Source organism: Barbus barbus (assembly GCF_936440315.1).
Source record: "Barbus barbus genome assembly, chromosome: 13".
NCBI classification, from domain to species: Eukaryota; Metazoa; Chordata; class Actinopteri; order Cypriniformes; family Cyprinidae; genus Barbus; species Barbus barbus.
Window position 1 is genome coordinate 16,620,706 of NC_136741.1, and position 12,761 is coordinate 16,633,466.

General features: G+C 39.4%; 1 protein-coding gene across 6 annotated transcripts in view; it reads right to left on the reverse strand.

Annotated features, from left to right (window-relative positions):
* Positions 1–8,545: 8,545 nt before the first annotated feature.
* The window catches only part of LOC306879123 (ecotropic viral integration site 5 protein homolog), a 53,671-nt gene continuing 49,455 nt past the window's right edge, over positions 8,546–12,761 (reverse strand). For all 6 annotated transcript variants that reach the window (XM_079431846.1, XM_079431844.1, XM_079431848.1 and 3 more), the window contains one exon: positions 8,546–9,270. In XM_079431846.1, coding sequence (XP_079287972.1) covers positions 8,998–9,270 — 273 coding nt within the window. In that variant the 3' untranslated portion in view covers positions 8,546–8,997. The remainder of the gene's footprint in view (positions 9,271–12,761) is intronic.

Consider the following 12,761-nt stretch of genomic DNA (forward strand, 5'->3'; position numbering starts at 1 on the left):
GACAAAAAGCTTCCTGAACGTTATTTGCGACACATCTCAATAGTAATCCGGTATAAGGAGGGCTGTACCTTCAGAAGCTGTTTATTTAAGCGCAATGCTTGAAGCGTGAATGCTTTTTAATTGTCATGTAAGTGTTACATAAAATTTAAACAAATAAATCTCGCACAATACGGATAAAAATACACAAAATACATAGTTTCTTTCTCGATTTTTAGAGAAACAAATTTGCAAAATTGTATTGTTATTAATGTTATTTGAATAGATAGATAGATAGATAGATAGATAGATAGATAGATAGATAGATAGATAGATAGATAGATAGATAGATAGATAGATAGATAGATAGGTACATCTAAAATAATTAGAATATCGTGAAAAAGGTCAATATTTTTTGTCACTCATTTCAGAAAGTGAAACCCATATATTATATAGATTCATTACGCATAGAGTGAAATATTTCAAGCCTTTATTTCTTGAAATTTTGATGATTATGGCTTACAGATAATGAAAACCCAAAATTCAGTGTGTCAGAAAATTAGAACATTACATAAGATCAATAAAAAAGGGATATTTTAAACAGAAATGTCAGGCTTCTGAAAAGTATGTTCATTTCTATGCACTCAATACTTGGTTGGGCCTCCTTTTGCATGAATTACTGAATCAATGTGGTGTGGCATGGAGGCAATCAGCCTGTGGCACTGCTCAGGTGTAATGGAAGCCCAGGTTGCTTTGATAGTGGCCTTCAGGTCATCTGCATTGTTGGGTCTGGTGTCTCTCATCTTCCTCTTGACAATACCCCATAGATTCTCTATGGGGTTCAGGTCAGGCGAGTTTGCTGGCCAATCAAGCACAGTAATACCATGGTCATTGAACCAGCTTTTGGTACCTTTGGCAGTGTAGGCAGGTGCCAAATCCTGCTGGAAAATGAAATCAGCATCTCCATAAAGCTTGTCAGCAGAAGGAAGCATGAAGTGCTCTAAAATATCCTGGTAGATGGCTGCGTTGACTGTGGACTTCAGAAAACACAGTGGACCAACACCAGCAGATGACATGGCAGCCCAAATCATCACTGACTGTGGAAACTTCACACTGGACTTCAAGCAACATGGATTCTGTGCCTCTCCACTCTTCCTCCAGACTCTGGGACCTTGATTTCCAAATGAAATGCAAAATTTACTTTCATCTGAAAAGAGGACTTTGGACCACTGAGCAACAGTCACGTTCTTTTTCTCCACAGCCCAGGTAAGACGCTTCTGATGTTGTCTCTGGTTCAGAAGTGGCTTGGTAGCCATTTTCCTGAAGATGTCTGAGCATGGTGACTCTTGATGCACTGACTCCAGCTTCAGTCCACTCCTTGTGAAGCTCTCCCAAGTGTTTGAATCAGCTTTGCTTGACAGAATTCTCAAGCTTGTGGTCATCCTTGTTGCTTGTGCACCTTTTCCTACCCAAATTCTTCCTTCCAGTCAACTTTGCATTTAATATGCTTTGATACAGCACTCTGTAAACAGCCACACCTTTCAGTAATGACCCTCTGTGACTTACCCTCTTTGTGGAGGGAGTCAATGTTCGTCTTCTGGATCATTGCCAAGTCAGCAGTCTTCCCCATTATTGTGGTTTCAAAGAACAAGAGATACCCGGAATTTATACTGTAGGGATGGTCATTAATTGAAACTCAAATGTAAATATTCTAATATTTTGAGATACTGATTTTTGACTTTCATGAGCTGTAAGCTCTAATCATCAAAATTAAAACAAAAAAAACTTTTTAAATGTTCTACTTTAGATGTAATGAATCTAAAATATATGAAAGTTTCACTTTTTGAAATAAGTTACTTTATTAGGCCACTTTATTAGGTACACCTGTTCAATTGCTTGGTAACACAAATTGCTAATCAGCCAATCACATGGCAACAACTCAATGCATTTAGATGTGGTGAAGACAACTTGCTGAAGTTCAAACCGAGCATCAGAATGGGGAAGAAAGGGGATTTAAGTGACTTTGAATGTGGAATTGTTGTTGCTGTCAGATGGGCTGGTCTGAGTATTTCAAAAACTGCTGATCTACTGGGATTTTCACGCACAACCATCTCTAGGCTTTACAAAGAATAGTCCGAAAAAGAGAAAATATCCAGTGAGCGGCAGTTGTGTGGACGAAAATGCCTTGTTGATGGGCAGACTGGTTAGAGATGATAGAAAGGCAACAGTAACTCAAATAACCACTCGTTACAACCAAGTTATGCAGAATACCATCTCTGAACGCACAACACGTCGAACCTTGAAGCAGATGGGCTACAGCAGCAGAAGACCACACTGGGTGCCGCTCCTGTCAGCTAAGAACAGGAAACGGACTACTCTTTGCACAGGCTCACCAAAATTGGACAATAGAAGATTGGAAAAACGTTGCCTGATCTGATATATATACACACTCACTGGCCACTTAATTAGGTACACCTTGCTAGCACCTTGCTAGTAGGGTTGGACCCCCTTTTGCCTTCAGAACTGCCTTAATTCTTCGTAGCATAGATTCAACAAGGTGTTGGAAACGTTCCTCAGAGATTTTGGTCCATATTGACATGATAGCATCATGCAGTTGCTGCAGATTTGTCAGAATCTCCCGTTCCACCACATCCCAAAGGTGCTCTATTGGATTGAGATCTGGTGACTGTGGAGGCCATTTGAGTAAAGTGAACTCATTGTCATGTTCAAGAAACCAGCCTGAGATGATTTGAGCTTTGTGACATGGTGCATTATCCTGCTGGAAGTAGCCATCAGAAGATGGGTACACTGTAGTCATAAAGGGATGGACATGGTCAGCAACAATACTCAGGTAGGCTGTGGCGTTTAAACGATGCTCAATTGGTACTAAGGGGCCCAAAGTGTGCCAAGAAAATATTCTCCACACCATTACACCACCACCAGCCTGAACCGATGAGACAAGGCAGGATGGATCCATGCTTTCATGTTCTTTACGCCAAATTCTGACCCTACCATCTGAATGTCGCAGCAGAAATCCAGACTCATCAGACCAGGCAACGTTTTTCCAATCTTCTATTGTCCAACTTTGGTGAGCCTGTGCGAATTGTAGCCTCCGTTTCCTGTTCTTAGCTGACAGGAGCGGCACCCGGTGTGGTCTGTAGCCCATCTGCTTCAGGGTTCGACGTGTTGTGTGTTCAGAGATGGTATTCTGCATACCTTGGTTGTAACGAGTGGTTATTTGAGTTACTGTTCCCTTTCTATCATCTCTAACCAGTCTGCCCATTCTCCTCTGACCTCTGACATCAACAAGGCATTTTCGTCCACATAACTGCCGTTCACTGGATATTTTTTATTTTTCGGACCATTCTCTGTAAACCCTAGAGATGGTTGTGCGTGAAAATCCCAGTAGATCAGCAGTTTTTGAAATACTCAGACCAGCCCGTCTGGCACCAACAACCATTCCACGTTCAAAGTCACTTAAATCCCCTTTCTTCCCCATTCTGATGCTTGGTTTGAACTTCAGCAAGTCGTCTTCACCACATCTAGATGCCTAAATGCATTGAGTTGCTGCCATGTGATTGGCTGATTAGCAATTTGTGTTACCAAGCAATTGAACGTGTACCTAATAAAGTGGCCGGTGAGTGTATGTGTGTGTGTGTGTGTGTATATATATATATATATATATATATATATATAGTATATGGATAAACAGTGCCCTCCAAAAGTATTGGAACAGTAAGGCCAATTCCTTTATTTTTGCTGTAGACTGAAAACATTTGGGTTTGACATCAAAAGATGAATATGAGATGAGAGATTAACATTTCAGCTTTTATTTACAGGTATTTTCATCTGGATCTGATACACAACTTAGAAGATAGCGCCATTTGTTTGAACCCACCCATTTTTCATGTTACCAAAAGTATTGGAACATGTGACTGACAGGTGTGTTTTGTTGCCCTGGTGTGTCCTATTAATTGATTGAGTCTACAGCAAAAATAAAGGAATTGGCCTTACTGTTCCAATATTTTGGAGGGCACTGTATATAGATATATACAGTGGGGCAAATAAGTATTTGATACACTGCCGATTTTTCAAGTTTTCCCACTTACAAAGAATGGAGAGATCTGTAATTTTCATCGTAGGTACACCTCAACTGTGAGAGACAGAATCTAAAAAAATCCAGAAAATCACATTATATGATTTTTGAATAATTAATTTCCATTTTATTGCATGAAATAAGTATTTGATACAATAGAAAAATAGAACTTAATATTTGGTACAGAAACCTTTGTTTACAATTACGGCGGTCAGACGTTTCCTGTAGTTCTTGACCAGGTTTGCACACACTGCAGCAGGGATTTTGGCCCACTCCTCCATGCAGGTCTTCTCTAGATCTTTCAGGTTTTGGGGCTTTAGCTGGGCAACACGGAGTTTCAGCTCCCTCCATGGATTTTCTATTGGGTTCAGGTCTGCAGACTGTCTAGGCCACTCCAGGACCTTGAAATGCTTCTTACGGAGCCACTCCTTAGTTGCCCTTGCTGTGTGTTTGGGGTCAGATAGGGTCTTTGTCATGCTGGAAGACCCAGCCACGACCCATCTTCAATGCTCTTACTGAGGGAAGGAGGTTGTTGCCCAAAATCTCGCGATACATGGCCCCATCCATCCTCCCCTCAACACGGTACAGTCGTCCTGTCCCCTTTGCAGAAAAGCACCCCAAAGCATGATGTTTCCACCCCCATGCTTCACGGTTGGGATGCTGTTCTTGGGATTGTACTCATCCTTCTTCCTCCAAACAAGGCGAATGGAGTTTATACCAAAAAGTTCTATTTTGGTCTCATCTGACCACATGACCTTCTCCCATGCCTCCTCTGGATCATCCAGATGGTCTTTGGCAAACTCAGACGGGCCTGGACGTGTGCTGGCTTGAGCAGGGGGACCTTGCACGCGCTGCAGGATTTTAATCAATGACGGTGTAGTGTGTTACTAATGGTAACCGTTGAGACTGTGGTCCCAGCTCTCTTCAGGTCATTGACCAGGTCCTCCCGTGTAGTTCTAGGCTGATCCCTCACCTTTCTCAGGATCATTGATACTCCACGAGGTGAGATCTTGCATGGAGCCCCAGTCCGAGGGAGATTGACAGTCATCTTGAATTTCTTCCATTTTCTAATAATTGCGCCTACAGTTGTTGCCTTCTCACCAAGCTGTTTGCCTATTGTCCTGTAGCCCATCCCAGCCTTGTGCAGGTCTACAATTTTGTGTGAACAGGTGTCTTTTATACAGGTAACGAGTTCAAACAGGTGCAATTAATACAGGTAATGAGTGGAGGATAGGAGGGCTTCTTAAAGACAAACTAACAGGTCTGTGAGAGCCAGAATTCTTGCTGGTTGGTAGGTGATCAAATACTTATTTCATGCAATAAAATGGAAGTTAATTATTTAAAAATCATACAATGTGATTTTCTGGATTTTTTTTTTTTAGATTCTGTCTCTCACAGTTGAGGTGTACCTACAATGAAATTTACAGATCTCTCCATTCTTTGTAAATGGGAAAACTTGAAAAATCGGCAGTGTATCAAATACAGGTCCTTTTCAAAAAATTAGCATATTGTGATAAAGTTCATTATTTTCTGTAATGTACTGATAAACATTAGACTTTCATATATTTTAGATTCATTACAACACAACTGAAGTAGTTCAAGCCTTTTATTGTTTTAATATTGATGATTTTGGCATACATCTCATGAAAACCCAAAATTCCTATCTCAAAAAATTAGCATATTTCATCCGACCAATAAAAGAAAAGTGTTTTTAATACAAAAAAAAGTCAACCTTCAAATAATTATGTTCAGTTATGCACTCAATACTTGGTCGGGAATCCTTTTGCAGAAATTACTGCTTCAATGCGGCGTGGCATGGAGGCAATCAGCCTGTGGCACTGCTGAGGTGTTATGGAGGCCCAGGATGCTTCGATAGCGGCCTTAAACTCATCCAGAGTGTTGGGTCTTGCGTCTCTCAACTTTCTCTTCACAATATCCCACAGATTCTCTATGGGGTTCAGGTCAGGAGAGTTGGCAGGCCAATTGAGCACAGTAATACCATGGTCAGTAAACCATTTACCAGTGGTTTTGGCACTGTGAGCAGGTGCCAGGTCGTGCTGAAAAATGAAATCATCTCCATAAAGCTTTTCAGCAGATGGAAGCATGAAGTGCTCCAAAATCTCCTGATAGCTAGCTGCATTGACCCTGCCCTTGATAAAACACAGTGGACCAACACCAGCATCACTGACTGTGGGTACTTGACACTGGACTTCAGGCATTTTGGCATTTCCCTCTCCCCAGTCTTCCTCCAGACTCTGGCACCTTGATTTCCGAATGACATGCAAAATTTGCTTTCATCCGAAAAAAGTACTTTGGACCACTGAGCAACAGTCCAGTGCTGCTTCTCTGTAGCCCAGGTCAGGCGCTTCTGCCGCTGTTTCTGGTTCAAAAGTGGCTTGACCTGGGGAATGCGGCACCTGTAGCCCATTTCCTGCACACGCCTGTACACGGTGGCTCTGGATGTTTCTACTCCAGACTCAGTCCACTGCTTCCGCAGGTCCCCCAAGGTCTGGAATCGGTCCTTCTCCACAATCTTCCTCAGGGTCCGGTCACCTCTTCTCGTTGTGCTGCGTTTTCTGCCACACTTTTTCCTTCCCACAGACTTCCCACTGAGGTGCCTTGATACAGCACTCTGGGAACAGCCTATTCGTTCAGAAATTTCTTTCTGTGTCTTACCCTCTTGCTTGAGGGTGTCAATGATGGCCTTCTGGACAGCAGTCAGGTCGGCAGTCTTACCCATGATTGCGGTTTTGAGTAAAAGCCTCAGGAATCTTTTTAAAAGCCTCAGGAATCTTTTGCAGGTGTTTAGAGTTAATTAGTTGATTCAGATGATTAGGTTAATAGCTCGTTTAGAGAACCTTTTCATGATATGCTAATTTTTTGAGATAGGAATTTTGGGTTTTCATGAGCTGTATGCCAAAATCATCAATATTAAAACAATAAAAGGCGTGAACTACTTCAGTTGTGTTGTAATGAATCTAAAATATATGAAAGTCTAATGTTTATCAGTACATTACAGAAAATAATGAACTTTATCACAATATGCTAATTTTTTGAAAAGGACCTGTACTTATTTGTCCCACTGTGTATATATAGATAGATAGATAGATAAACATATGACTACATTTTCGATTCATCAAACAACTCATTTATTAAATTACTTTTATTTTTTTAATTCTAATGCTGCACGGAAAAATGCGAACAAAGCATGACATTCGTAGGCCACTATCAAATTAAATTTTGTGATCTGAATCAACATTTCCATCTTCAAGACACTTATCTTTAGCGTTCTCAACAGTCTGTAAAGCCTCTAATGCCCACAGTAACATTCCACAGGAATTCAATTTTTTGTAAGGTTTTAGTTTATATTAAATAATGTCTTTACTTAATTACTTTAAATCACTTTAGTGTTTAGTGCTTTGCAAGTTCGTTTCTCAAAGTCTTATTACTGTAGGTGAACTAGCCATTTTAAAAGGTGGGCAGATAGTGTACCAACTTTACATCCATCATGATGGGTTTTAAGGCTTGTTCTCAGGTGCTATTCATCTCCAGCCAAGCATAACATCAGAAATAGCAGACTGATGTGAAATAACTTCATTTCTTTTCTTTGAAGATGACTTCCAAAGTCTTCAAAAGAACCATTGGGACATACAAACTCATTGGAGAACAACTATGTAGAGTGAAGCTCAATTGACAAAAACAGGGAGTAGTAGTAGTTTCCATTGTTGTGAAGTGATATGCATGTCATCTGTGCAAAAAAGCAAACTGACTCAGAAGCTAGTTGGTACAAATATGGATATAAAAAAAAGAAAAGGAGGGGCAGTCTGTGTACTTGTTTTCTCATTGCTTGTGAGTTCTTGGTTTAAGGCCAGAAAAAATAAGCACATTGTTCCACTAACCAACACTCCCTGCCTTCGATTCCATCAGTTTGCAGGTATTCATTATTCATAACATGCTCCGCATACCACATACTGTAGAAAATATTGTAAATCAGCAAGAATGTCATTGAATGTTTCCAGGCACAAAACAAAAACTCCATTCTGTGAAATGGAGAACTGACTATATCAAAGCTACAGCACATAAAAGTTACTGGACAGCAGTGTGCCAGGAAAAGGTGTTGCCTCCAAAGACCTCCCAAATTCAGTAATACATCCCTTTCAACTTAACTGTACAATACATTACAATATAGACATGACATCCATTGAATACATATTTTCAAGTAATAATGGAGATGAAAAAACAAAACAAAACAAAAACATGTACATATTTACATAGATGCTGGTTCCTTGACCCACACTTAATGTGTTCAAAAACCGATCGTATAATTCATGCCAGAAAGACGAAGCTTGCTAACTTACGATATGACACCACTGTATTAATGTGGAACAGTTTAATGTGCATTTAAAGATAATAGTGTTCCGTAATACGTTTCCCTCAAATGTTATGCGTTCACTGGTTTCTCGTGGTTTGTTAAAAAAAATAAAAGCTATGACAATGACAATGCAAATTCTTAATGCATAAAACACTACACTATACAAAACCGCTTCTCATAATGTGAAAAATTCCTGGGGTATTAGAAACACCCCCTTTTAAGGTTTGGGAATCTCGTGCCACAAAATGCTGATTTTTATTACAAGGGTCTCAAAGAGCCTAAACAGGTCCTCTTTTTTGAGGCTAAAATTAAAAACTAGTTCCAGGACAAACATCTGACGCATTTTGGCAAAAACAAAACAAATGCAGATGTAAACCATGACCTTAAGAAAGATATGACTCCATAAGTCCATTTGTAAAGATGAACGAGGGCTTTTCAAGTTCTCCAGTTCGAGTCCCATGCTCAATGCTGTAGGCAGATTTAAAAGACGAGCTTAAAGTTACACTCTCCTTCCCAGACCTTCGATGGCAGTTTGTGTCACCAATCCAGATGATCACACTGTAGTTGTCTTATGGCTGCCATTTGAGGGCACACTAATTCGTAGGGCATCTCCTTCCTCATCACCCTCACTTTCCGAGTCCTCCAGGTTTGGATGTAGTGTGATCCGGCCTCTAACCTGATGACTGGTCAGCTGGGGTGACAGCTTCACTCCATCTTCATCAGAGGACTGGTAGGATTCGTTGTCCCCTCCATAGTGATTGACTATATGAATCCCATCAAAACTGGGTTGGCCGGGTAAGCCCTGCTGCCCTCTTAAGCAACGGATCTACAGGCAGAGAAAGCGAGCATCAGCACAACTGAAACTTTAACACCTCAGCCATTTCATTTGACAACACCAGGAAACTATTACTTCACAATGATAATGATAGGAACGGTAACAGTTGCAAAACACACACCAATGCACAATCTCTGAACAGCACCATCCAATTAAACAAACATTTAATGGGATAAAAGGGTCAAAATGCTTAATTTAGGCATTAAATGAGTTTTATACACAAACGACTTTAACTACATAGTCGGTCAAAAGGGACAGTTCAGCCAAAAATAAACATTTTCATTATTTTCCCACCTTCATGTTTTAAACCTGTATGAACTTAAGAGGACATTTCTTCAGATTTACATATTTTGTCTTCTACTGAAGAAACAAATGCATACAGTTTTGGAACGACATGAGGGTGAGTAAATTATGAAAATTAAAATTTTGTGTGAACTATTTAAAAAGCTAGTAAGGGATTAACCATGTGTCATATAGTATAATACAATGCTCCAAGTCCATCAAATTGAAATTAAGTTCATGCTTAAAAAAAGGTAGTAAATGAAATGGCTGACTTTAAGCCAATAAACAGTCCTTGTGTGAAATGTGGTTTTGAACTGAGAAACGTGCTCTGTGGTATAACACACAGTTGATGGAGTTGTATACACTCTTACCTGAAACATTCTGCCACAGAAAGACAGACATGTGGGGAAAGACATATTCATGGGTATTTCAGTTTCACCACAATCAGTAACATTCTGTTTTATGTCCCTTCCACAATGTAGTCATTCCATCTGATATTACTCTAATTCTAAAACAACCAAGAGTTTTTAAAATGAGAAAAGTGTTCATGTGGTATTTGTATGCAGTGCACATAGAAGAGGGCTGATGTGTGGGTTGTAGAAAGAAAAAAGTGATCAAGCCGGAAGACTGTGTCAAAATGGCAAGTGAGGCCACAAGTATGACAAGTCATGACTTTGTGATGTTGAGAGATTAGCTCAAGTATGGTTTTGCTTTGTGCAAATGCGGCTGATTGGAAACCTCTCGCTCTTTAGCAACTACGTGATTTAAATAGCAACCAGATACGAGACATCCGTCCTTTTCTTTTCAAGGTTATGACTAATCTGACTTTAAGCACAACTTTACAACTTCAGTCCACAAATCTCTAGTAAACATTTTCAGATGAAAGGTGAGCGATTTTATTAAACTTGCCACTCTGTACTACTATTATGATAACTGGTGAAGTTAGCCTTGAAACAATTATTGATTTAGATCAATTATACATGATCAGATTTTCAAAAAGTCATTTTAATATATGATTAACTAATAAAGCAAAAAAATAAAAATCATCTTAACTGTACCATTATTAAATCGCTCTTCTCTCAAACTACACATCCACAAACAACCAAATAAGTCTTGTTCGTAGGGGTCTGTGGCTACAGACAGGATTCATGCTGCTGTTTGATTGTGCACGCAGAGGAACCTGGCAGGCTTTAAGAGGTAAAGCTGTCTTGCTGCACTCTGTTGATAGGGCTCGAGATGGCCCGAGAATGAACGATTTAGTAGAAAGTTGTTTGACCACAAACCACCAGCTTTTTGTTGTCAGTATTAGGCAGGAGGAGAAAAATCAGAAACTACATCCTGACCTGCACCCTGTATACATCAATTAAACACTTTCCGTTTTCTGTTCTGCTCTTCTACATTCAATTTAGCTTTCTTACTGTAGAATGTCTTCTAGCTAAAAAAACTAAAGCAGGTGACATTTGGCTATATATGGTGTATGAAACATCACACTAGGAATTTTATAAAACTGGTTGTTCCATAAATACAAAGGGGGAAAATAAAACAAAACGTCAATTTCGAGGTCATGCCTACTGCACATATTGTGTCAACACATTTCCAAACATAATGCTTACAACTGCAAGTGATGTCAAATTCTAAATAAACCATATCAACCTGTATTTAAAAAAAATATTTATTGTAATTAGAAAATAAAACTATACCTTTTAAATGGTCACACAACCCCAATTTTGAGAATCATAGTACAAGCAGTTTGGGAAATGGATGGATGGAGATTTTTCATGGATTTTTCATGACGTTAGCTTTGATAAAATGATAACTAACGGTCCATTTTGATCAATTTATTATACATCAGACTTTCAAGAGTGCAAGTATTTCCTCTATACCTATTTACCAAGTGGAACAGCTTGAAGCGTGTCACTGCCACAGAAATAGCAAAAATGACCAGTAATCTCACTTCCAGAAGTGGGCAGCAACCAAAATAACACACTGCCCACAAAAACTGCACCACCTACAGATAATCAAAAGTTTTCACAAGAGAAGCATGCAACTAAAAGTGATTTCCCGCAAATTAGTCAGCCCTGACGACATCTAAAAGCTCTGGATTTGTTAACCTGAACATCACTCCAATGCAGAACTGTGTCCTCCTCAGCCCTCTACTGTAAACATTACCCATCCATGACTGTTATTTGGATGAGTACTTTAGTAAAATTGGGTGCAACTCATTAATAACTACAATACTAAAACTTGCAGAGAGGAGACATATCTTGAGAAATTTTGTGTGGCCACTTCCCTCTACACGTCAATGCTGAAAATCCTTCTGATCCAAAGCTCTGCAATGCCTCATGTGACAGTTAAGAGAGTCTTAACCCTGAGCATCAAAAACAGTTCCAGGTCACAGAGAAAGCTTACACCTTTTTTTCCCCTTTTGTCTATTTATAAACTTTAATGAATGAATGAAAAAAAAAAAAATAGTAATCTTAATTTGTGTTACAAAATTCTACATTTCACTGCTTATTCAAATTTTTTTAGTGTACCATCTCCAATGACTGTGTAGAGCCGAGGTAATGCTACGTAAACTGGGAAAATTGCTTACTGAAAATTCTGTGTGCATTTCTTGTATCTGTCCACTGCTGGTCTACTTAAGAACAGTCTCAATTAATGAACCGAACATTTGATGAGGGCAACCTTCTACCAGAGGTGCAGACACTTTATTAAAACCCAGGGTCGACAGAACAGATCTAGGGGTGGTTATAACAGCACCTGTGAACGGATAGGTGTAGTGCTAAGAGTGCGACGGGGTGTGTCCAGGCAAACTGAAGTGCAGGAAGAGGCCACGCACAGGGCGTAGTAAACACTTGAAAAAAAAAAAACCTGTGAAAAACTAACAAATCTGTTCAAAACGCTCATAAAGCTTGTGAAAAATAAGCTAACCACACAACAAATAGTAAAGATCAAAAACATACATCAGGCAGGAAAAGAAGCATCTCATGGGTGGGTGAAACATCACAGCTACCAAGTAGACTTTGACACTAAGACTCATAACAAACCATTCAGGGTGTGCGCAAAACTACAAGTAACTACTGCTTGTACAATACTTGTAAAGCATTTATTATTCTCAGTTAATATTAATTACAAAGTTACTAATCTATTATTAAAATCCAAAGTTGAATAAATACTGTAACAAACGTATTGCTCGTTGT